Consider the following 25,866-nt stretch of genomic DNA (forward strand, 5'->3'; position numbering starts at 1 on the left):
AAATATAGAGAATAAACTATGAACATGCATTTTTCATGTTGTAAGGCTCAGAGCATTTAGACCACTTAACTTTCTTACTGTTGAATTGCAGCCTGATGCTGAAAACGTATATTTATTTTTCCACTCAGTAGTCTTCTCTCAGTAATGTGTAATCACAAAGCAAAAACAGAACCGTAGATTGTTTTTGCAAATTCATTTAAAAGATTATTCCGAAATATCCTATCAACATAAAGTATCCAGACCCTTGACTCAGAAGCTGTTTAGTAGTAGCATATGTGGCAGCGATCACAGGCTCGAGTCTTTGAAGTGACAAGCTTTTAACACCTGGATTTGATTTTCTGCCATGCTTCTCTGCAGATCCTCCCAAGCTCAGTCAGGTTGGATGGGGACTGGTAGTGAATGGCCATTTTCAGTTCTCTCACCCACTCCTGCGTTGTCTTGGCTGCATGCATAGGGTCGTTGTCCTGTTGGAAGTTGAGCCTTGGGCCCAGGCTTTCCCCCAGCCCTGACCAGACCCCCAGTCCCTGCTGCTGAAGAACACACTCATAGCATGATACTGCCACCACCATGCTTTACCGTTGGGATGGTACTGGGCAGCTGCTGAGCGGTGCTTGGTTTCCTCCAGACGTGACACTTAGAACTGAGGCTTAATAAATCTTGTTTGTTGAGAATCTTGTTTAGTCTCAAAGCGGATTCTCATGCCTCTTTCTGCAGAGGCCTCTACCTGGCCACTCTGCTGTAAAGCTAAGTTTGGTGGAATGTTGCATTTATGGTTGTCCTTCTGTCTTCTTCCATCTTCACACAGGATCTCTGGAACTCAGCCAGAGTAACCATTTGGTTCTTGGGCACATCCCTTACTAGTTAAAGCCTCTAAGCTTTGACTGTGCAGATGGAGTAGAGGAGGCCTTTCCTCTGCTGTTTCTTGGACCACAGACACTCTTTGAGCTTGTTGAGATGGCGGTGCAGAGCTCTAGTCTTTTTGGGTCTCAGATCCAGGGGCTTGTACTTCTTACCCTGAAAAAAATTAAACTAATTTTGAGTAGAAGTTTATTTACTTTATTAATCCCCCTGAGGGGAAATTCAATGTTTTCACTCTTGCTTGTCAATTACACACAGGTCTGAAAGACACACACATGCACAAACAGGACCTATACATGCACAAAGTGGAGAGATGTCAGAGTGAGGGGGCTGCCCTTGGTCAGGCTCCCCGAGCAGTTGGGGGGTTCGGTGCCTTGCTCAAGGCAGGTACTGCCTCCCCTAATAGAACTGAAATAATATAGCCAATTTTGTCAGAATGTTAACTGACAAAAGTGAAGGAGAGGAAAGGGTTACTCTGCAACTGCTATCAAGATCTAGAAAGGTTTGACATTCATATTATACATCAGTTTTAGTATAATATACTGAAGACATTTAAAAAGAACAATGAGGTCAGTGACTTTCATGTATTTTGTTTTCCAAAGCAGAGAGCACAGAGCAAGGCTTTACATGTTAAGATTTCAATAACTGCTGTCGCTACATTAAATGTTGGAAAAGAACGCTTAACGTGTGATCAGCACAGTCACACTGTCATATTCACTACATTTGCACAGACTGCAGTCTTCCTATGTAAGACATCTGAAGAAAAATGTTGCAGCTGTCAGATGTCTGAACCTTTATCTGGCCACGGTCAGAGTTGTTATTCACATTACTGGCTTTTTAGGTATGTAAACATCAGTCATGTCATTTATCAAATAAAAACAGCATCTGCTTAACATAACAGATAACAGATATTTAGGGAGATTCACTGTGGACTGTAATTTCCTTTTTTTAATTTAAAGTGCCATAATCGGTGCTTTTAAGTACACCTATTTTCCCTTGTGTTAATATTCTAATATTCTGAATGGTAAATTTTCTGATTGGTAAAGTATTAAATAAGTATTCTGATTCTGATTGAAAAAAACATCTTTATGCACCATCTGTCATCGAAATTTACTCATGCATCAAGATAATATTTTCAAACAAAAAAAAAGTAAATAATCAGGTACAAAGGGTAGCTATATGTCAGGTATGCTTTATGTTGCAGAGAAGCTGATTTGAAGAGCCATCATACGTCATTAATTGAACCTTTTTTTCCGCCTGTTGGTGGCGCTGTTTGTATAGTGTCAAAGTAAGATAAAACCAGCGAAGAAGAAATTCTCCGGAAGCTACTTTTTGTGAGCACGCGGTGCGTCCGGCCTTTCCAACAGGGCAGCGAGAGAGAACATGGTGAGGAGCGCAACACTCGTTCATTAACTAAGATTTTATAAGGTTTATCTCAGATACCCCCCATCAAATTTGTGTTATATGTACACATAAGCTTCTTATGTAGTTATTCTTGCATGTGTTTATAAGTAGGCTGCTACCGGAATGGAATAAAATGTTATATTGTGGAGCGCAGGAACTGACCGACGGCGCTAAGCAAAGTTGCTAGCCATAAGCTAAAGGGAACGTGACTGGCTGTTGACAGCCTGCTGGCTGAAATTGCAGTCTATATTATATTAATAAATAACGTACAGCCAATGTGTCTTTATTACGACTGGGAGCAGGAGGTTTGAACTAGCTGTGTTTAGGCAAATGGACGAGTAACGTTAAGGTTAATGTTAGCTGCCTGCTAATTTGAATCATAGCGAGCTGCTATAGCAAGGCTGACTCGTGTCGATGAGAGGAGCTCTCTGAGGTGGCGTGAGACCAGTAGGGCGCTGTTACTAACCGATGTTTTTCTGTCATGATCCAGGCCAAGATCAAGGCAAGAGATCTGCGGGGCAAGAAGAAGGAAGAGCTGCTCAAGCAGCTGGACGACCTGAAAAATGAACTGTCCCAGCTCCGTGTGGCCAAGGTTACCGGCGGAGCCGCTTCCAAGCTCTCAAAGATGTACGTACTATATAAAATAATCAGTGCTCAGGTAGACTTTACTACCAGTTGCCCCGCCTGGTTCAGATCTGACATGACTGTCCTTGGCTATAAGGATGTGGTATACACGGATGCTGTATTTGATGTCAGTACCACGGCCCGGCTTAGGTTGTGTTGGAGTCAGCAGGCCGTTGTAAGGGCATCATTCATTTTCTGTCTGCCCACGGTATGAACATCCTGCGCAGTGATCAACCAGGTCAAAAACGAAAATGTATAAATGTTATGCTTACAGAACTGTAGAGAGTTACTGCTTTTACACCTGTGAGGTTCAATCAACCATTGTAGCTTCTGGGTTTGGGTTCACTGAACTCCACACCGCCATCACAGATTGAGTAAGAAAATGGTACAAATGGCAGTATTTTAAAATAGTTCAGTGTAGTTGAGTCAGTGACGCATGTGCAGACTAACCTCTCAGTGAAGAACAGTGTATATATTTTTTGTTTCATTTCTACTTAATTATAAGTGTATGGTCGGGTTGCACAACATTGGAATTTTTTTTGCCAATATCTGATATGTAACAACTCATTTGACCAACAGCCAGTACTGATGTCAGTATATCCACTTTTTCCCCCACCTTATTTTAGTGATCTTTAAGTCTCTTCTGTAGTGGAATTAACATCATATTATGCATTCATACTCTTATTGTGATGGCATGTTCAAAATAAGAAAAAGCATGTTGGCTGATTCTGATTCATTTCAAAACCAATAATGGCTGATACTGCTGACGTGCTGATATTATCGTGTATGACTATATTTACAGAAACTAGTTTACTTGTTAACTAAAATCTGTTGTGTCAAAACTGCATCTGACACTCCCTAAATATGTAGGCATGAGGACATAACTGCATGGGACCTTTTTATCTTTGATTCTCTGGTCTAAAATGATAGTTGTGAGCTAATGTTTTACTGATGCATTCACAACTGCTTGCCAAAAGACAGACTTGAGATGACCTGAATGTTTGTCATAATCCATGACTATTCACATGGACAGAAATAATTCAGATTAAGACATTTTGATTTGGCTGTTCACTGGGGTTGCCAATCAAACTGTTGCAGTAACCTTCACACTATAGAAAGAAGTAGAAGAAGAACAAAATATATGAAAAGCCTCAAACCTATTGTTCTGAATGTTATAAGTACTGACGTATAATACACTTAAGCCAACCCCTTAATAGGTCTTGACAACAGTTGCAGATTAACCTTTTCCTGTCCAATACTTTTTCAGAACTGCACAAGGTTACTACGTTTACACCTCCCAGATTAAATAAATCATTTTACAAACTGCCACCACAGATTGAACAAGAAAACAGCACAAATGGCAGTATTTTAAAATGGGCAAGTCCTTTTGAATCAGTGACAAATGTCCAGACAAACAACTTTTTTTTAATGACGACTTAATTTAATTATTAGAGTACAGTAGTGCTGCACGAATAATCTACTCGCGATCGCAGTGTCACGCTGTGCGATCACATAACTGCATAAAAGGCTGCGATTTGCGATTTAATGTAAATAAATGTTAACGTGTGTGCCTGTGAACGTGACTACCTCTCCTGTAGTGTGTGGAGTTTGACATTACACCCACAAGCTATCCTGGTGCGTGCCACACGTATGGTCAGGTGACCACCCAGCATGCGGCAGTGACCAATATAGACGCTGAAGAAGAGCATGAGCACAACCATGAACAGGCTGAGTTGGTGGCGAAAAAAACGCAACATCTGTTACATGGCGATACTTTGGATTCAGGTATGGTAACGTTGAACAGTAAGAGGTGCTGTGTAAAAGTTTAAACGTTAGTCATTACGTCCTGCAGCAACACGACCAATCTATCAGCACTTGAGATGGCACAGAGAAAAGTACAAAGCATGCATGCGAGAGAAAGCCAAGCTGAGTAACTTTAAAGACCAACTGAAAGCCGCCAGAGCCTCATAAAACAACATCCAATCACAGTTACGCAAACATTTTTAAGTGTCACAAGGAAATCACTGACTCCATAACAAACTATATAATAACACATGAAAAATTGAGCAATTTTGCTCGGTTTCGGCCCACTTGACATGCTGCTGTGTTGTGCTATGGCGTGCTGGAATTTGTCATTTACTAGACAACGCCTGAATGCAACACAAGCTCGCTCCGCTGCAGGTACAGTGCCGTGCTGCACTGCTGCGTGAGCAGCGTGTTTGACTGTGCTTAGTCTGTTGATGGCCATTTACACATGGTCTGTCCATTAACAATAACTGTCAGGTCAGTGCCCCCCTAATATAATGTAGGGGAAACACTGAATTAAGCAAGAAGACTAATGATACCATTTTTTCTAATTATACTATAATCGCAATATTGTCCACTCAAATCGCAATCGCACATTTTTATCAAAATGTGTACAGAGTACAGCTTTATTTCCTGAAGCCAATTTACCTGCAAAGCAAAATCTGTTGTACTAAAACAGCATCTTACTTTGGTGTTTGTTTATTGCAGCCGTGTTGTCCGCAAATCCATCGCCAGAGTCCTGACTGTAATCAACCAGACACAGAAGGAGAACCTGAGGAAGTTCTACAAGGTGAGAGCAAGTAACTAACTTGGGTTGTACAGCCCCTCACTGATCACACATGAAGACATGCCTGCATGCGACTTCTCCTTTTTGCTTCTCTTGTCTAAGATGATATCTGTGAGCTGATGTTTTGCTGATGCATTCACAACTGCTTACCAAAAGACTGAGACTTGAGATGACATAAATGTTTGTCATAATCCACAACTGCTCACATTGACTGAAACAAATCTGATGAAGACATTTTGATTCAGCTGTTAACTGTTTAAACAGTTTAAAAATAAGGCCCAATTAGTGACTTGCGATGGCTCCTTAAGATGATGTAACAATAGTTTCCTACAACATGAAGCACAGCTGTCATGGAACTGCTGTTTTAAACATTTACATGTTTTTTTCCCCCATAGGAGTTTGAAAATATTCTCTTGATGCATGAATAGATTAAGGTGACAGATGATGCCTAAAGACCTTTCAGAAAATGGTCACAAGAAGAAATTTATGTACCTAATTGTAGTTACGCACTTGGAGATGAAACAAAATCGAAGTGATGGATAGTACTGAATCCACCTTAATAGCTTTCGTGTTTTGCCAAACCGATGTTTCTTTAATTTGATTAAAGTCATAACTGATGTGTACATACCTAAAAAGCCTGTAATGTGAATACCTGCTCTGACCATAGTCAGATAAAGAAAGTTCGCCAAACAGGAAGTTAGTCATTTGGCAGGTGAAAGTAAGACACTTGATCGCGTTCTCTTGCGCCTGACCGCCATAAGTTTCTAGTGCGCCTGCTGTGTGGGCCGTACAGAGCAGAAGTAGTGCTGATCACCCCCAGATCATCTTGGTAATTTTACATGTGGCACTTGAACCTTCTTGGCTTCATGCGCCACTGAGCTTCTCTCATAGGAATGAATGGGGCCCTGTGTTCATCACTGTGTCCAGTTCTCTTAATACATCCATGCAGGCCACCTACAAAGTCAGGTGTTCTTTTCCAACGTAAACTGTAGCGACAGCAGATATTGAAATCTAACATGTAAAACCTTGCTCTGTGCTCTTTGCCTGGGAAACAAAATGCATGAAAACCCTTGACCTCATTGTTCTTTTTGCAAGTCTTCAGTATATTATACTTACACGGAAGTATGATATACTTCAGCCAATGTCTGATGTTTCTAGATCTTGGCAACAGTTGCAGATTGACCTTTTCCTGTTTTTCACTTGTCGTTTTTCATCTTTACTGTAAGTTTATGTCACTTTCTTACAGGGTAAGAAGTACAAGCCCCTGGATCTGAGACCCAAGAAGACCAGAGCTCTGCGCCGCCGTCTCAACAAGCATGAAGAGAGTCTGCGGACCAAAAAACAGCAGAGGAAAGACCTCCTCTACTCCATCCGCAAATTTGCTGTCAAAGCTTAGAGGCTTTTTCTATTGACAAAATAAAATCTGTGTAAAAGACAAGAATGGTCTGTTGGGTGGCTTTTCTTCTCCACAAACATCATCACGCTTATGCTTCTATCAAGCTTGAACCAACATTAATTTTCATTGACGCAAACAATGATCAGTTACGATGCATACAGGTATCTCCAGATACAGGTTTGACCGGAGAAATGTAGACAATGGCTTCTTGGGTGCAGGTAGGCATCACCCCAAATCATGGATGTGTTGTTGCCGCTTCAGTCTTTTATAATACGCTCGTTGCACAGATTTGAGCACCGATCGCTGCACAGTGCATTCTGGTTAGTTTTGTGTCAGACTTGGTAATGGACCTGCATTTGTATAGCGCCTTTCTAGTCATCTGAAGACTCAAAGTGCTTTTTACACAACAAGTCGCAATCACCCATTCACACACATTCATACACTGGTGGCTGAGACTACCATACAAGGTGCCATCTGCTACTCAGGTTTTAACACACACACCGATGGACGCATCATTGGGAGCAATTTGGGGTTCAGTATCTTGCTCAAGGATACTTTGACATGCAGGTTGGAGGAGTGGGGGATCGACCTGCTGATCTTCTGATTGGTGGACGACCCGATATCACCCTGACTTGCTCATATGAAAGTGGACAGGGATAATCTTGCGGGAGCGAGGCGCTGCAATTACTCCACTGACTAAGACCCAGGGCATAAGAAGAAACGCCTGGCTCTGGCCCGATCTAACAGCCTGTTGGTTTTGATGTTGACTCAGTATGTTTTATATAAACATTTTTTGTTGAATTTCAGAGATTTAAGTTCTGTTACTCTGATTTGAAAGTTAATTCTAATTTCTAGTATTTAGCATCACTGAGACTGGTGATCAGAGAGATGTGAGAATTCTTAAAATAACATCTGTACAGATGTGAAGCCCCGACTTTAATGAAAGCTGTCTTGTATATTTCTTCCTTTGAAAATATCAACCTTATAGTCAGACACAATTTATTTAGTCTATGTAGTTGAGGGTGCAGGGCTTTATTTCAGAAAGCAGGTTTAGTGAAAACAATGAGTATGTATACCTAAGATGAGGGAAATTCTGACTTTTCAGTTTCACAAAGCCAGTTCAGTTTAACACTGAGTCAGTTACTATGGCAACATACTCCGTTGAACCTGCTGGCTCGCAGGTTTGCGTCATCTAGAGGCTGATCACTCGCTGAGCGTGTAGCAAGAATGAGAGACATTGCGTGTCCTTTGGTGAATTAAGTCGCGTTGTGCGGTAAGGATTTACAGCAACAGATATCGAGTGTAACGTCGAGCTGCTTTAATGCTGAACCACATTATTACTAGGCTCGTCAGAGATGAACTGCGCCTCGCCTGGAAAGTAGACGAGAGCAGGCGGCCGCAGCGGGGGGCGGTGACAAAAAGCTGCGGTGAAGTCGGACAGTTTCCCGGCAGTTTCCAGCAGCCTTCAGTCCGTCCAGGAAGTCACAGACACACTAACATCCTGTCTCATAGATATATATACGTAGAAGCCGCATTCAACGGTGCTCCTCATTGGAGCGATACGTCAACGCGGCCGCCATCATGTCCAGGTGGAGCCGCACTGCCTAATGCATGTATGTCTATTGAGGTAGGAGATTATTTATGATTAAAATCATCATTACTCGCTGAATTCTCAACCGATTTTCATGCGGTTTGGTTTGTTACAATCGTAAGACATGTAGTTATGATACAGGATACTTGGTTAAATAAAAAATGCAGCTTTTCATACCAAAATATTTGATCTTATGTAGATAAAGTAACAGTAATAGTTCTACAATACATTTAAACTAAACTTTCCCCATGTAATAAATTTTTTTTTTCTTACTAGATGTACAATGCCCACCATGATGTCATTTAATTATTAATTTTGATTATAAATGTTTATTCACATTTCACACAATGTGCAAAAAATAGTGTATCAGCAGGGTTGTGCCGAGCTGCAGTGCAGATTCTGATTAACAAATGTTGGTTTTGTACAAGTGAAAATAAATGACTTAGAGCTGCATGTTTACACAAAATTTTGCTTTAATCTCATATGTATAACACCACAGTGCTCATGGGAGCCTGGACACAGAACTGTTTACATTATTAGGTCATATTTACAAAAAATACAGTGTACAGTAGCTAGTATTATTTTTAGGAGTCTGCTCAGTCCTGTCGAAGTCCTCAGGTCTGAAGTGACAGCTGCAGATGACTGAGGAGTCACTCGGGACAAAGTCCTTTCTCCTCACTGCTGCTACCTATGCCCGTCTCCTATCTGTGTTTTTTGGGAAACTACACACAAAATAAGTGTGTCAGAAAAACGCAGTTCCACATCATTTGTAGTTACGATTCAGGCCACAATTACTAACGTTATACTGCGTTATGTCACGTTGGTGCCATGAAACAGATAGGCCTAGTTGACAATTTGGAATAACACATACACCGACATAGCTGTTTGACAAAGCATCATAATTTTATAAGTAATATTATATAAATGTTAACCTTTTTCTTTAAGTTGTGTGACATAGTGTTAGCTTAATTTGGCATTAGGACCAGATCAGGACAGTTAGGCTACTTTACTTGATTAGCTTAAAAGAAGGATCACTTTTTGAGATATATATCTCATTAAACATTTTCGTAACAGTAAAATATTGTAAAACAACTTCTTACCTGTGGAATGTTATTCCCTTCTGCTTGGTTTTAACACTTCTTTCGTTCGTACACCCAAATGCAGAGAAAAAATGTGGCATTTTTGCCGAGTCTGACACGGGTCTGAACAGGTCAGAGCACCTAGGCAAGATGGCGGCGGTATTGACGCATCCCACAAGCCAGGGTGCGGCATCCATGGCGGCATCTATGTATATATATCTATGATCCTGTCTGGAATGATGTCAGTTCATTAAAAAGTGATCAGACCCATATATCAGTTTGTTTTCAGTCTCCAGTTGTTTTAATTATGATAGATTAATTTATTAAAATGCTTTACAGGTGATCTGTTTATGTTCATGGTTTATCCTCCATTTGACATGAATTCTCCTGTAAATCAGCATCATATCAGTTTGACCTGTCTCCTCAATTACACAAGCTGAATAAAATGTGTTTGACTATAAGGTTAATAAAAAAAAATAAAATACAGACAACAGCTTTCATTAAGGCTCAGTCAGATACAGTCAGGACTTCACAGGTTTTATTTTAAGAATCCTCACATCCCACTGACCACAAGTCTCTGTGTTGCTAAATACTTCAATAATTAAACCGTCCAATATTAATATAGTACAGTAGACTCTGTATAGTTTATGATGAATGTATTCAGTCTCTGACAACTAAACTTCACCATCAGTCACACAACATGTTTTCTGTTCACAGAATAAACCTTCAGATCAGACAAATACAATCTTAATCTCTAAAATTGTGAAATAGATAAGAAATTAGCTCTCTAGCGCCCCCATTTTGTTTGTTCGGTCAATAATGGAGGGGTCCCCTCAGATTATGTGTGGTCATATGCCTACAAAGTTGCGTGGTGAACAGTGAAACCCTTGAGATGTTATACACCTTTATGTGATGAGCCACCCCCTCCGCAATATTCATTACCTTATAGAAGCTCAGTTTTAGTGAGTTTTCCAACTTTTGCCAAGAGGGACCTTTAGACTTTAAGTGGCAGTAGCTCAGTCCATAGGGACTTGGGAACCGGAGGGTTGCCTGTTCAAGTCCCCGTCCGGACCAAAATATGGAGCGTGGACTGGTGGCTGGAGAGGTGCCAGTCCACCTCCTGGGCACTGCCGAGGTGCCCCTGAGCAAGGCACCGAACCCCGAACCGCTCGGAGCACCTGTCATGGGCAGCTCACTCTGACATCTCTCCACTTAGTGCATGTATAGGTCCAGTTTGTGCATGTGTGTGTTCAGACCTGTATGTAATTGACAAACAGAGTGAAAAATTGAATTTCCCCTCGGGGATTAATAAAGTATATAAAAAAAAAAACAAAAATAAATAAAAATTGGTCCCTAGATTATGTTCACTGAGTTTCATGCAGATTGGTCAAACTTCCTAGGAAGAGATCGATTGTTCCTTTAATGTTTTATTTTAATGTATTTCTCTTGTAAAGCACATTGAATTGCCTTGTGTATGAATGGTGCTATATAAATAAAATTGCCTTGCCTTGCCTTTAAGTGTTTTTCAAAAAATTGAAAAAGGCAGAAAATCTATATAACCGGAAGTTATGGGTTCTTGAGGCAAATTTGTTCCTCGTGAGGAGAGGCATCTCTGTGCAAAGTTTCATGTCTCTACGATATACAAGGCATGAAATATGCAAATTCAAGGTTTGCAATTTCAGTCGGTTGCTATAGCACCCCCTTTGGCCAATTGATGTAATATTGCTTCTTTCACATCCTCCCATGACCCTCTACCACTGTGCCAAATTTCACATGGATTGACCAAGTCAGTGAGGAGAAAAACATGGAACTGACACACCCACAGACAGACAGAGTTTTCGTCATTATGTAGTAAGATAAGTAAAACTTTTACCAGTCTGTACAATATTTTTGTGTTTGATTTTGAGTTGCTGCCCAGTGCGTTTGGGCCCCATCACTTTACAGCTGAATAAGAAGATATAGCAAATTATATTAACATACATGAACACTGTCAATATAGAAAAACGTTGATATATTTTTTCTGTACTATTAGACATTAACACATCACATTACATAGCATCACTTCATATTACCTATTAACATGCTCTGCAATCTTTTCCCATCACACCTCATGCTGTAGCATTAGATTTTTTTTTTTTTTTTTGAAGACATGTTTGAAGTCTTCAGTTGGGATGAATAAGTGGCTCGGCTTTTAATTCTGCTTTCTTCCACTGAAAACCATGTCAACTGCACTCCATTGATGATGGATGTTTTGGTTTTATTTGTCCAGGTGTTAAGCTATTTGCATCTCTCCCAGTGCAATGGTGATGTGTTTAGTAGCACTCTGACTGTAGCTAGATCTCAGGACTTAGTTTTGTTGTCTGTTCCCAGTGCACGGACTGAGCTGGGAAAAAAAGCTTTTATGTGCTTTGCTCCTCTCACTTGGAATAACTACATGAATTGGCCTCTCTGACTGATTTTAAAGCTAAATGTGTTGTTTGGGCTGTAACTGCTGTAACTTTTGTATGCTGCTGTCTTGGCCAGGTCTTCCTTGTAAGAGAGATCTCAGTGGGACTTATCTGGTCAAAAGTGGGTTAAATAAATGAATAAAAACATTTGCAAAAATCAAGTGCAGTATGTGTTTTCGGGAATAGTATCCTGGTTACTCTTGACAGTCCACAGTCCTTACCCTCTGTAATGCCTCCTACTATTGTTGCACTCCCGTGTTTTGCTGTTTTTGGAAAGACATCTGAACACTATGGGCCTTAGGAATGTCTGGAATGGCAATCACCTTTATTCTAATTACTTTCCTCACATCACCACGCTGTCAGCTGCTTTTTAGTTAATTAACAACACACATAGTGTCACTGTCCTGTGCACTGGTGCACACTGTCACCATGAGCCTTCCAACTGTCTTCATCATGCTCTCAGTTTGTTTCAACATGTTTTCCTCATCTCTGTCCTCTCATCCCAACTCAGCTAAGAAGTCAGGCTGCTTCAAAGTCAACAGCTGCAAATGCATCATGAAGGATGGCAGTGGGGTGATAAACCTGAAAGCCATGGGAGATGCAAAGGGTTTCCTGGGGCAGTTGACGCCTGTGTCAGCAGAGAGCATGGCAGTCAGTGCAGAGATTCTCCTGTCCTTCAGCCCCTGCCAGCCCTTCTCACAGCAAGAGGATCTGACAGGAGCTGACTGTACCTATGTCGCTGCATGCCTCATTTTCAGGTAGAGTGGACACTTCACAGTATATGTTCATGTAGTTATGTTGACTTTTTCAGCCTTTTCAATGCAGATTTTTTGGATGCAAATGTGGGCTACCTTTGCAGAACCTTTGCATACAGCTGCTTACAGCCACACCTTTCCTGGACATTTGCAAGTCTTCATATCCCTGTCTCTGCAATAAGAGATGAAGGTTATCCAGCTACCTCATCTGCTGCACAAAGCTTTGGACAAATGTGGGGCACTGGCCAAATCAAAGCTAAATCTCAACACTCATTTCTCAGATTGAGAGGAATACGATATGTCAGGCTTTGATACACACATATTTGATACACACATACTTGTCAGTAGGATACATTCATTGTTAGCTTCTTCTATTGCATCAGTAACAATAAGGAAAACATGGAATATAACCAGCTTTATCCTCTAACAGCTAATGGCCCAGTTGCTGAAGGTTTGTAATTTTCTTTTTTATTTGTGTTTTTTAACAAAATTAAAAGAGAGAAAAGAAAAAAATTACAGAAAAATTAAAACAGCATAATACATACATTACTTACAATAACACATGCTTGTGTAATGCAGAATTAGCTCAATGTACAGAGTAGGCTAGTTCTATTTTTTCTTTTGTTCTGCTCAGTCCTGTTTCCTCCTTCTGATAATTTTTGTTTAAGAAAATTAAGAAAAAGCATCTGCACACATGCGCTCATACTTACACATACACTTCTGTGCATATACGCATACTCATTATCATACACATGCATAACTGCCCATCTCCAAACAAATTCTGCTCTTAATGGGGTTATACATTGGAACCATGTATTCCAGATTTTATAGAATTTGTTGTTTTGGATTCTTAAAGAGAAGGTCAACTTTTTCTTTTTTAAATATTTTTAAAATTATTCCGTACCAGTCTTCCAAAGTAGGTGGTGCATATTTGTATATTTAATACGCGTCATATCAACGTTTTTAAAGTGATGTAGCATATGAGCTGGCTTTGTCATCTAGAGGTTAAGGGGATGGTGAATGACGTGACACCTAGGCGAGGTGCCTGCTAAGCTACAGACCACTGCAAATAAACAAGAAAACCAGCAGCTTCTTTAGCGACATGTCACTATTTTTTCCAGTGAGTTTTGAGGTATAAAAAGCATTTGTTACAGAGACATTGCTGCTTGTCCAGCATGGGTTGTGCCCCCGAAACTAGGTATTTTAAGCCAAAACATGATCTGATGAAGTGGTCTTTGTGGGTAAACCTAACCACGTTAGCCACAGCGTTGTTAAAATGTAAAGTTTTAACATATACATTATAACATGCAAAAGTAACATGACCATTGTATGCAGAAATGTACAATGCCAACATTTTTTCTGGTGATTAGGTTGATTAATAATCTAAAATTGTTTGTTGTATCTGTACCGAACTACTGTTTTTGACCCTGTTCTGCATGTTTCAATGTTTTGTTGATCTCATGGTAAAGAAATGATTTTTGAAAACATGCATCAGAACATTGACTGGCTGGTGGTCATGCTTGTAAACTTCAATCAGCGGTTTGTCTGCTCTGACTGTGAATATGCTGCTGAAGTCAAGATTCATCCTCTGCGGGTTTGGGGAAAGCTAGTTTCTTTTCTTTTCCTCTTTCTTCTTCTTTTTTTAATAATGAAGCTTAAATTTGGGTGAAGGCAAAAGCAGAATGTCTACACTCTTTCATCCTCTCAAAATAACTCAAATGACTAATTGCTGCAATTTTCTACTTCAAAGCAAAGTTATGTTCAGGGTAGAGATAATTGTTTTTTATCAGATTGATGTGACTTCTATCAGTGCCTCTGGTTTTGGACAGTGGTGGACATATTCAGATCAAATACCTAATTAGATGTCCCAATGCCACATGTATAATACTATGATACAAGTAAAAGTCCTGCATTCAAAAATAAGTAATGTACAAAAGCAGAAGAAGAAAATATTGACAACAACTGGTTTAATCTTTATCGATGCACTGTATTTTATAAGATGATTATATTTTTTGGATCCTAAAAGTAACTAAAAAAGGTAACTACAGCTCTCTAATAAAAGCCATGGAGAAAAAAGTACAATGTTTCTTTTATATTGCTGTGGAGTCGAACAATGGTACCACATTTCTGGAAGTAATGTGGATAAAGTTTGACAATACGTTCTGAGATGTGATGTTGTTTGGTGCAGTTCTGATCTTTGTTGATTTTTTCCATTTCACTCCTCTTTAAAACAAAGCAGCTGTTGAGGGGGACAGTGGCCACCAGGGAGCACTGAAACACACAAGCTGAAAATATAAAGCCTTCTGTGTCTTTGTCATATAACACTTTCCATAATAATGAAAAGAAACTGTAATATATACTGATGTATAAACAGTTGTTTCCTTCAATAAATGTGCTTGATTCAGGTGCACATATGGCACACTGAAAAGTTGATTTTAAGACAGTCTGTGAATTATTTGTAAAATGTTTGTTTACACTATATGTGTCTGCCTGAGTGACATTGGGATGGGACAGGAAGGCTGAATTTCTGCATAGGGCCCCAAAAGGGTTTGACCCCTGGCCCTCACATACAACCTTATTTCTGAAAAAGTTGGAATGCTCTGTAAAATGTCAATAAACATATAACACAATGTTTTTCAAATCCTTTTTGACCTATCTTTAATTGAATACAGTATAAACACAAGATATTTGATATTCAAAATGATAAACTTTATTGTTTTTTTTGTAAATAATCAATCAATCAATTTTACTTCTAAAGCCCAATATCACAAATCACAATTTGCCTCACAGGGCTTTACAGCATATGACATCCCTCTGTCCTTAGAACCCTCGCAGTGGATAAGTAAAAACTCCCCAGAAAAACCCCTTTAACACATATTCTAAAATGAATGCCTGCAAGAAGTCCCAAAAAAGTTGGGACAGGAGCATGTTTACCACTGTGTGACATCACCTTTTCCTTTAATGACATTCAGTAAGTGTTTGGGAAGTGAGGACACTAATTGATGAAGATTTGAAAGTGAAATTCTTTCTTATTCTTGCTTGGTATACCACTTCAGTTGTTTAACAGTCTGGGGTCTCTGTTGTCATATTTTGTACTTCATTATGCTCCACACATGTTCAGTGGGAGACAGGTCTGGACTGCAGGCAGGTCAGTCTAGTACCTGCACTCTTTTGCTACAAAACCACGCTGTTGGAACACGCAGAATATGTCTCATTGTTTTGCTGGACATGGACATGATGCCATGGGCACCAACACGCCTCCATACCATCACAGGTGCTGGCTTTGAACTTTGAGCTGGGAACAATCTGAATGGTCCTTTTCCTCTTTCGACCAGATGACACCACGTCCATGATTTCCTTAAGCAGTCTGAAATGTGGACTCGTCAGACCACTTCACACTTTTCCACTTTGTGTCAGTCCATCTCAGATGAGCTCGGGTCCAGAGAAGTCAGCAGTGTTTTTGGATGTTGTTGATATATGGCTTTCACTTTGCATGGTAGAGACTTAACTTGCATTTGTAGATGCAGCGACAAACTGTGTTTACTGACAGTGGTTTTCCAAAGTGTTCCTGAGCCCATCTGGTAACATGCTTTATACAGTCATGCTAGTTTTTGATGCAGTGCTGCCTGAGGGATCAAAGATCACAGCCAGTTAGTGATGTTTTCAGCCTTGCCCCTTGCATGCAGAGATTTCTCCTGATTCTCTACATCTTTTGGTGTTGTTATGTACTGTAGATGATAAAATCCTTAAATTCTTTGCAACTGTGCATTGAGAAACGTTGTTCTTTGACTGTTGAACTATTTGCCTACACAGTTTTTGTGGTGAACCTTGCACTGTCCTTGCTTGTGAACAAGTGAGCCTTTCAAGATGCTCCTTTATACCTATTGATGATACTATCATTTGTTCCCAATTAACCTGATTGCCTGTAGAATTATCCTGTTTTTTTTTAGCATTTCACAACTTTCCCAGTCTTCTGTTGTCCTTGTTCACCTTTTTTGGAACATGTTGCAGGCATCAAATTCAGAGTAAGTCTATACTTACAAAAACAATAAAGTTTATCAGTTTGAACATTTAATATATATTAATTATTGCATTCAATGTGAATACAGGTCAAAAAATGCTTGCACATCATTGCATCCTGTTTTCATTTATGTTTTACACAGTGTCTCAACTTTTTTAGAATCGGGGTTGGACATGGTTGGGAGTATTGCAATGGCAGTTAGTGGATTGAATTCATCCTTAGGTTGAATCTTTTTTAAAAAAAAATCCTGTCTTTCTGCTCCACTCATCTGTCAGGTGAATCCCTCACTGTTTTGTGATATTTGACTATGTAAACAGGTATCACAGGCTCAACCAATACATTAGCCGTTATATCAGCTATGGAAGACATGAAGGGAATGAATTCAACTACAATGACACCCTGAAGATGCTGTCTGTCTCATACTTTGGTGAGCTAAAAAACCAACATTACATATGATTGATGTCACTGATCATTGTCACTGTAGGGTGCTGACCTGATAGCTAATCTTCTTCTCCTTCTGTCCCAGTTCATGACCAGCAGCCGCTAACAGTGGTGCATTACCACTGTAATCCAAATCTGTCCACTTCTTTCATCCGTGACCAGAGCCTGAGCACTGAGGGGCCCCTGCAGATCTGGGTGGAGAGCCCCTGTGCTTGTCCAAATGCCTGTACCATGGGAGATCTGGGTCTAGGCACCATCTTCCTCATCATCCTCTCCCTCAGTGCTGCTGCATACTTCATCCTTGGTAAATATTTGTATTATGATCAATTTAGATACTGCAAATTAAGTGTAAGAATTAAGGGGAATTCCTGTTAAGTGGACATAAATACAGACTTCGGAAGAATAAAAAAAATACTGGTCTTCAGGATGTTGTTACAGAATAGGTAATCTCCAAATTAAAGTTTCCCTCCTCATAAATGAGCATGTGATCATTTGGGTTTAAGAGTGGGGTTAGAGGAAAGGCTACAGGATGATTAAAAATAAATTAATTTGTGCTCAACCAATTTAAGCCTCAACTGCAGTTAAACTTGCTGAGCAGGCCCCAGTAGATTCTGATGATACCGCATATTCAAATGGAAATCTGATGGATCCTGTGGCATGAGAGGAAAGATCATGGGAGCAACATAATTATTGGAACCTATCCTCTGGGGACAGTAGTGGAGTAGGAGAGAGCGGGCACAAGCCAACACATTTTGTTTTTTGCTAAATGTTATTTAAACTGTTTGAGGTTAATTATTAATTTGTTTTATTCTAATAACATGCACATCTCTGCTACAAATGAACAGTTGTTGTTTTTTTTCTTTCTAGAACTTACCTTTCTTCTACAATTGCACCGAGAAGTGGTGGAAGTGAAATGTTACAACGTACCCCATGGGTGGGATTCATTGTTAGTTATAACACATACAGTCAGGTCCATAATTATTTGGACAATGATACAGTTGTCGTCATTTTGCCTCTGTACACCACCACAATGGGTTTTAAATGAAACAATGAATACCTGCTTAAAGTGCAGACTCTCAGCTTTCATTTAAGGCTTTTTTCAAAAATGTAGTATGAACCGTGTAGGAATGACAACCATTTCTTCACACAGTCCCCCGACTTTTAGGGCTCATAAGTATTTGGACAAACTAACATAATCATCAATTAAACAGTCAGTTTTAATACTTGGTTGCAAATCCTTTACAGTCAATGACTGCCTGAAGTGTTGGACACATAGGCATCATCAGATGCTGGGTTTCTTCCCTGGTGATGCTCTGCCAGCCCTTTACTGCAGCCGTCTGCACTTCCTGCTTGTGTTTTGGGTGTTTTGCCCTCAGTTTTGGCTTCAGCAAGAGAAACGCATGCTCAGTTGGATTCAGGTCAGATGATATGACTTGGCCATTGCAGAACATTCCACTTCTTTGCCTTAAAAATGTCTTTGGTTGCTTTTGCAGTATGCTTCATGTCAATGTCCATCTGCACTGTGAAGCATCGTCCAATGAGTTTTGAAGCATTTGGTTGAATCTGAGCAGATAATGTAGCCCCAAACACTTCAGCTTTCATCCTGCTGCTCTTGTCAGCAGTCACATCATCAATAAATACAAGAGAACCAGTTCCACTGGCAGCCATACATGGCCATGACATAACAGTACCTCCACCATGCTTCACTGATGAGGTGGTGTGCTTTGGATCATGAGCAGTTCCTTCCCTTCTTCCTTCTCTTGTCTTCCCATCATTCTGGTAGTTGATCTTTGTTTTATCTGTCCATAGTATGCTGTTCCACAACTGTACAGGCTTTTTAGATGGTTTTTGACAAACTCTAATCTGGCCTTCCATTTTTAAGGCTAACCAGTGGTTTGCATCTTGTGATAAACCCTCTGTATTTATTCTAGTGAAGTCTTGTCTTGCTTACAAGAGCAGCAGGATGGAAGCTGAAGTGTTTGGGGCTACATTATCTGCTCAGATTCAACCAAATGCTTCAAAACTCACTGGACGATGCTTCACAGTGCAGTTGGACATTGACCTGAAGCATATTGCAAAAGCAACCAAAGACATTTTTAAGGCAAAGAAGTGGAATGTTCTGCAATGGCCAAGTCATATCATCTGACCTGAATCCAACTGAGCATGCGTTTCTCTTGCTGAAGCCAAAACTGAGGGCAAAACACCCAAAACACAAGCAGGAAGTGCAGACGGCTGCAGTAAAGGGCTGGCAGAGCATCACCAGGGAAGAAACCCAGCATCTGGTGATGTCTATGTGTCCAACACTTCAGGCAGTCATTGACTGTAAAGGATTTGCAACCAAGTATTAAAACTGACTGTTTAATTGATGATTATGTTAGTTTGTCCAAATACTTATGAGCCCTTAAAGTCGGGGGACTGTGTGAAGAAATGGTTGTCATTCCTACACGGTTCATACTACATTTTTGAAAAAAGCCTTAAATGAAAGCTGAGAGTCTGCACTTTAAGCAGGTATTCATTGTTTCATTTAAAACCCATTGTGATGGTGTACAGAGCCAAAATGACAACAACTGTATCATTGTCCAAATAATTATGGACCTGACTGTAGTTACTGAACTCTGCTGAAACACGTCAAATCTCACTGCAATTTCTTAGGTGACTGTATGGCGATATTATGGTTATCTGGCCGGAAGCATGAAAGAATCAACCCTTTGTAACCATTTAAAAATCCCATGTTTCCCCGTGCTCCTCTACAGTTTGATTCACTTGGATGCAAAACTTACCATCATAATTTTAACTCATCTTATAATATTGATTTTGTATAATTTTTGAGAATTCATCATCAGAGGTGTGGACTTGAGTCACAAATTTGATGACTTTAGACTCAAATTGAAAAATCAAATAAAATTTGCTATTCGACTTGGATTTAAACACCAATGACTTGTGATTTCACTTGGACTTGAGCCTTTTGACTTGAAGCACTTGACACCTTTCCCGAAGCCCAAAGATTAAAAAGTATGTTCAGGGCATTTACATTTACACGATACAACAAGACAGGATAGGAAAATACAAATATTATTCTGTTGTGGTACTGGTATAATACACAGTGCACAATAGTGCACAATAGTGCTGTATGCTATGAGAGGAGTATTTTTTTTAGTTGAAGGTCAGTCACTCTTGTTTTAAGAAACTTGTTTAGGAAATAAATACACATTTTAAAAAGCATTCATGATTCTTGGAGATTTCATATATTATTACTCTATTGTTAAAATGGCATTACATTTGCTCAAGAGCACATAATGACTTGTTTAGCACTTAAAACCTAAAGTTTATGACTCAGAACCTGCCTGTCTTGACTTGGGACTTGACTCCAGACTTGAGACTTAGCCTACCTTTGACTTGTGTAACAATGACTTGGTCCCACCTCTGTTCATTTTGATTTAGCATCTCAAAACTTAGAAAATCTAATTTTTCACTTTGTATCTCAAAAAATCTGACTGTCTGTATTGACTTATTATAACTTTCATACTGCATTTATTCTGAGACTTATAGGAATGGCCGTTAGAATGAACCTAACACACTAAGTTTCAGTGAGTATACATTTCTCTGTGACTTCTATCTGGCTTGCATTGTGTCAACAGGTTCCTGTGCTCTGAGGCCTTTCCGGAGCAGCAGTGGAATCCAGATCTCTCCAGAGCACAGTGTGTGGTGTATGATCTGCTACCTCTGTACTGAGAGCCGGCCAGCAAGAGGACACTATACAGACATGACACACTAAATGATAAGCAGCTGCACACCTCTGGAACATTGCAACATGTCTCAGTGTGCCATGTGTTTTGACCTAAAGGTGTCATGTCCCATAGAGGGCATGTTTTGCATAACAAATTTGGTCAATATATTTCTAAGAATTCAAGGTATTTGTTACATTGTTCAATATAGGCCTTTGAAGGACAATAATAACCACCAACCAGAATTACTGCCTTGTGGTTGTATGCTTCCTTGAGCCAGTCAAGTTACAATTACAGTTTACTTTGTCAAGACTCACATGTCACTGTGACAGTAGAAAATGCTTCAAATTATGGATGTTAATTTAAAGCAGCTACAAAGTCTAAAACATGGATGCCTCACACACATCTTCCCCTTGACAGCTCAGAAGATCTATACAATCAACACAGCTTCAAGGTGGACATCCAAGATTACTGTCACCACTTCAGTATCAGACCAAATGTGTCCCCCTGATACATGACACTAAATAATGGCAAGAAAAGTGTTTTTGCAGAACATCATGATGGCACAGTCAAGTTGACCTTTGGCCTTTTGAATATAAAATGTCACCACTTTATCATTTATCCTATTAGACATTTGAGTTATGGGCAAACGTGTTTTTTTAGGTCACAGTAACCTTGACCTTTGACCACCAAAATATAATCAGTTCATTGTTGAGTCCAAGAGGACGTTTGTGCCAAATTTGAGGAATTGCGTTTATGAGAATGGAATGGACCAGGTTACGGTGACCTTGATCCTTGACTTTGGACTACCAAACTCTAATTATTTCATCCATCACCAGCAAGGTCACAAGGAATGCTTACCAGGTAAGGGACTGGAGCCTTTGACAGGACGGCTGCTGCCACAGCTGTAGGGGTAGCCACATTGACACGGTAATAGCGAGCGAAGGTACAGTGTGACGGTTTTATTTCCTTTAGTCAGAGAGACTTTATTTATTTGATTTTATTATTTTTCTTCTATTTTTTTTCTGGGGTGCCAGTCAGGTTTTGCCTGACAAAAGTCGTTTTTTTTTTAGTCAAGTCACATGTTTTCTCTCACTTCAAAACCCACACAAAGGATGATTAAGCATAAAACTTAACAACCACTCAAAAACAAGAAGAATGAAACCCAACACGTTTGCTTTTTAAATCAGAGGAAATGTATATTAAACAAGAAATTCTAACAGTCTAGAAATCACTTTGTCTCTTTCCCACACAAAAAAAACCTCTTCAGTGTTCCAGGATAGAAGACAAAAAAACCAATGTCCCCACAAGTCAACAAAAAATCCTCTTCCAGCAACACACCAATCAAAGGAAATGTTCTGTTTCTTTTTTTTAAAAAAAAAAAAAAGAAAGAAAAAAAAAAGTACTCACAGAGTCACAGTGGAAATGGCATGTGTCTGCTCTGTCAATCAGTCAGTCAGTTAGTCTGTCAGTGGCGGCGATCATCCCCAGAGTTTGACAGCTGATCCGCCGATTTAGTAGACGGGATCCAGTAAGAAGAGCCAGGAGTCCGCTGAAGGAAGCAGGCGCGAGGGACTGCACTACCCCGACTTGATTTGGATCTGATCCGCGGGATGCGGAGCTACAGCGGACACCAGACACTTCTTCTGTCTCTCCTGCCGATAAGGTGAGCTCTGAACCAGCTTGTGCTCCCGCAGGTGTGCTGCTTGATGAGCGTATGACGTCACTTGACTTTTTGTCTGACGTGTGTCAGTGTGACTCCCAAAAATAAACAAATAATCAAAACGAGGACAGGGTGGATCGTTACAACAGGTCAAGTCACGGCAGCACAGATGTCTGAGAGAGAGACCCCTTTCAATGCTGCCCTGGATGTGGACACACTCAGAGTAGAGAGACACTTCACATTACTAGGGGCTGGCAGGCCTTGTAACCGTGTAGAATCACATCCACAATCCAGTTAGAAAGTCTCTGTCTTGATAGGGGTGTACCTTTCTTACAACCCCCATAGCAAACAAAAAGTTGGTCAGTCTTAAGTGAACTGGCAGTGGCTTCCACGTATGTCTTGAGTGCCCCAAGTGGGCACAGTAGCTCAGAGGGCACCTCTGCCCCCTGAGATGAACCCAGTGGATTAAATGCTGCCAACTCGGTGGCTTGGTTTACATGAGGAAGGTACTCTCTTTGGCAGGAAGGATGGATTTGGTAGGAGAGTAACCCCTGAACCAGTTCCCCCACTTACATTGCATATGTGATAGCAAGCAAAAATGCTGTCCTAGCAGACAACCACCTCAATACGATCTGCCCCAGTGGCTCAAATGGCGGGGGGGGGGGGGCGGGGGGCAGAATGATGGGACGCAGAATGATGGCCTAGTGTAGGGAGCCCTCGAACTTAACACAGTATGGATCACGGACTGGTCACAGGATGCCAGGAGGGGATTCTGGCCCGTCGTCGCCCAAATTAGGGGAATCTGACTTTGTGTAAGCTTGCTCTTGTTGTAGTTCACTGTAAGGCCCAGCTGGCTCACATGGCCAAGCAACGTAGCTGTGTCTCGGATTGCCTGCTCTGCTGTTGGGGAAATGATTAGCCAATCATCCAGGTATGGTAAGACTGTTAACCCTCTGGCTTGTATGGGAGAAAGGGTGGCTGCCACGCACCTCGTGAATATTCGGGGGCCAGTGAAAGAACTAATGGCAACACTTCGAATTGGCAGGCCTGTCCCTGAAACGCAAATCTCAGGAACTGCCTGTGGTGTGGTGCAATAGGCATGTGAAAATAGCCATCCTTGAGCTCTACTGACAGAAACCAGGCCCCCCCGTCACTGAATGGAGAGCATTTGCTATCCATAACATTTGGAACAGCAGAAGCTTTAAAAATCTGTTCAAACCCTTCTGGTCCTGGATTGGACGAAACCCGCCATCCTTCTTCAGAACTAAAAAATACACTGAATAAAACCCACTGAGCCATGTATGCCATTCTACAGGCTCGATGGCGTCTTTTTCTAAGAGGGCTGCTAATTCCTGGCTGAGGGCCAGGGATTTTGCAGGATATCAACCACAGATATTCTGACCCCACAGAAAGTGGGTGGCTGGCATCAGAACTGTAATGTGTATCCCTTGGACACCACCAAAGGGTCTGTGGTCTCCCTCTCCCTGTTGCTGAGTTTGAACCACTGGAAGGGTGCAGAGGGTGTAATAACACGCCTCTGACAGGGGGGGGGGCTGTGCAAGCCAGACCTGATGGCAAACCAGTGTCACTGTTGACATTAACCTGCCAAGCTCCCTAGACATGAAAGCAAAAGTCTGAAGGGATGCAACACTAAGGATCTGGGCAGAAGAGTCTGCACCAGATTCCTACAGGGTCTGAAACAAAGCCAGGATGAGGTGAGAAAGGGAGTTACCAAGATGCCCCATATGTGCTGCTATATTATAACTCTTAGCAAGGAGATGATCTGTCAGTTGACACAAGGACAAGGACAGCAAACATCAGGTGTAAGAGCCTCATCTGGGGAAACTATCAAAGAGGCAATGGTAGGCTCAAGTGGGTCCATATGATCTAACCCATAGCTACCTGCCTCCTGCATGGCAGCCAAGTTCCTGCAATCACTGGTGTGATGAGAATTTAGCATCTGCCCAACACTTATGGAGCTCCTCAATGTAAGGTTTGGATAGAGGAACCGAAAAGGCAAAGGGCTGTAGCGTCTGGCTGAAAAAAGCACTGAATGAGCTGCTGCCACCGGAGATTCATCTAGCCCCAGGCGTGCTAAAGCCATTCCAATAACTGGTTACATTGTAGCACAACCAACTTCAGATCCATGCAATGACCCAACATCGGACCCTTGCAAAAAAGCGCCTGAGGTCATGGAGGCTGGGTCTCTATTCAAATCTTGAGCTTCCTCCTCCTTATCTGTAAACAAACTGCAGGATGCTGCAGTAGATAGCATATCATCCTCTTGACAAGGCCAGTCTCTTGTGGTGGAGTCACCACTGGGAGCTGGCCCCCTATTATCAGGTTGAAGATTGAGCAGGAGCTTTTTAATCTGGGCAAATCAGATGTAAGAGTGCCAACCTGAAGAGCCCAAGTGTCCACCTTTTTTAGTTTTGTAGGAGGACCGTGTGAGGCCATGCTGCGTCTCTTTGATGCTTCTGGATTAGCCATGCTAGCAGACGGCAGTTCAGTATCATTAAATATCATTAAACAGTTAAGGAGAAAAAAATACACTAGCAATGATAATGATGAATAGCCTACACCAAAATTAGCTCACAGTCAATACTAAGTTGTCACTAATGACAAACGTTGTCACTGATGGAAAAAAAAAAGACACACTTGTCCTAGCGTTACACAATGCTAGTCGGCCACCACAAAAGCACCATGCTGCTATCCTTTTGCCCGGACATGTCCACTTTTCACGTCCTGTCCGGGGCGTCCGGGAGGTGTTTATAAATTGATGATAATGTCCGGTTTTCTTTGTGTGTGTGTGTGTGTGTGTGTGTGTGTGTGTGTGTGTGTGTGTGTTGGATTGCGTCGCGGGCCGCATATTTCTGTCCAAACCCGACAGTCATTCTGTTTTGTTATGTCCGAAACCAAACCGAGACCGACATTATTTAATTACTAAAGCACTGAGTTTGTGTCACACAGGTGTTATGGTTAAAGGCCATTTAACAGGCCGGGCGTGCGCTGTGGGTGCTCCGTGGAGAGGGAGACCTCCGTGTTTGAGATAGGAGCAGGCGGCGGGAGGTCTGAGGCTTCCAGAGAGGGGAGAGGGAGAAATAAAACAAAATAAGACAAAATAGGAAAACTTGTCTCCCTCTTTTATTTTATTTTCAGCGTTTAATCAAGGCGGAGGCGGACGGCGGGAGGTCTGAGGCTTCCAGCGAGGGGAGAGGTAGAAACAAACAGCCAATGTGTGCGTTCTGTTCAGGTGTTGTCACGTAAAT

At 41.0% G+C, this 25,866-nt stretch overlaps 2 protein-coding genes across 3 annotated transcripts; both read left to right on the forward strand.

Moving 5' to 3' along the window:
* Positions 1–2,120: 2,120 nt before the first annotated feature.
* rpl35 (ribosomal protein L35) lies at positions 2,121–6,920 on the forward strand. Its single transcript, XM_033620569.2, has 4 exons — positions 2,121–2,244; positions 2,753–2,889; positions 5,401–5,482; positions 6,726–6,920. The coding sequence occupies exons 1-4, from the start codon at positions 2,242–2,244 to the stop codon at positions 6,873–6,875; spliced, it is 372 nt and encodes a 123-aa protein (XP_033476460.1). The 5' UTR covers positions 2,121–2,241; the 3' UTR covers positions 6,876–6,920.
* A 26-nt stretch (positions 6,921–6,946) lies between these two features.
* On the forward strand, positions 6,947–21,179 carry LOC117252258 (uncharacterized). Of its 2 annotated transcripts, XM_033619013.2 has the most exons (5): positions 6,947–8,502; positions 12,504–12,750; positions 17,086–17,195; positions 17,295–17,513; positions 20,848–21,179. In XM_033619013.2, exons 2-5 carry the CDS (start codon positions 12,548–12,550, stop codon positions 20,982–20,984), a joined length of 669 nt encoding a protein of 222 aa, XP_033474904.1. In that variant the 5' UTR covers positions 6,947–8,502; positions 12,504–12,547; the 3' UTR covers positions 20,985–21,179. The 2 variants fall into 2 exon arrangements, with proteins under 2 accessions (XP_033474904.1, XP_033474903.1); XM_033619012.2 differs by lacking the exon at positions 6,947–8,502 and having other exon boundaries at positions 8,515–12,750.
* The last annotated feature ends 4,687 nt before the right edge of the window (positions 21,180–25,866 follow it).

The sequence above is a fragment of the Epinephelus lanceolatus genome, chromosome 9, assembly GCF_041903045.1.
Source record: "Epinephelus lanceolatus isolate andai-2023 chromosome 9, ASM4190304v1, whole genome shotgun sequence".
NCBI classification, from domain to species: Eukaryota; Metazoa; Chordata; class Actinopteri; order Perciformes; family Serranidae; genus Epinephelus; species Epinephelus lanceolatus.

Bases quoted from the DNA above. Each gene is read 5' to 3' on its own strand.
- LOC117252258 (XM_033619012.2), top strand. From the start codon at position 12,422: ATGAGCCTTCCAACTGTCTTCATCATGCTCTCAGTTTGTTTCAACATG. The intron at 12,751-17,085 runs GTAGAGTGGACA...CTATGTAAACAG, and splicing joins GCTGCATGCCTCATTTTCAG to GTATCACAGGCTCAACCAAT. The intron at 17,196-17,294 runs GTGAGCTAAAAA...CTTCTGTCCCAG, and splicing joins GCTGTCTGTCTCATACTTTG to TTCATGACCAGCAGCCGCTA.
- rpl35 (XM_033620569.2), top strand. The intron at 2,890-5,400 runs GTACGTACTATA...TGTTTATTGCAG, and splicing joins GCTTCCAAGCTCTCAAAGAT to CCGTGTTGTCCGCAAATCCA. The intron at 5,483-6,725 runs GTGAGAGCAAGT...ACTTTCTTACAG, and splicing joins ACCTGAGGAAGTTCTACAAG to GGTAAGAAGTACAAGCCCCT.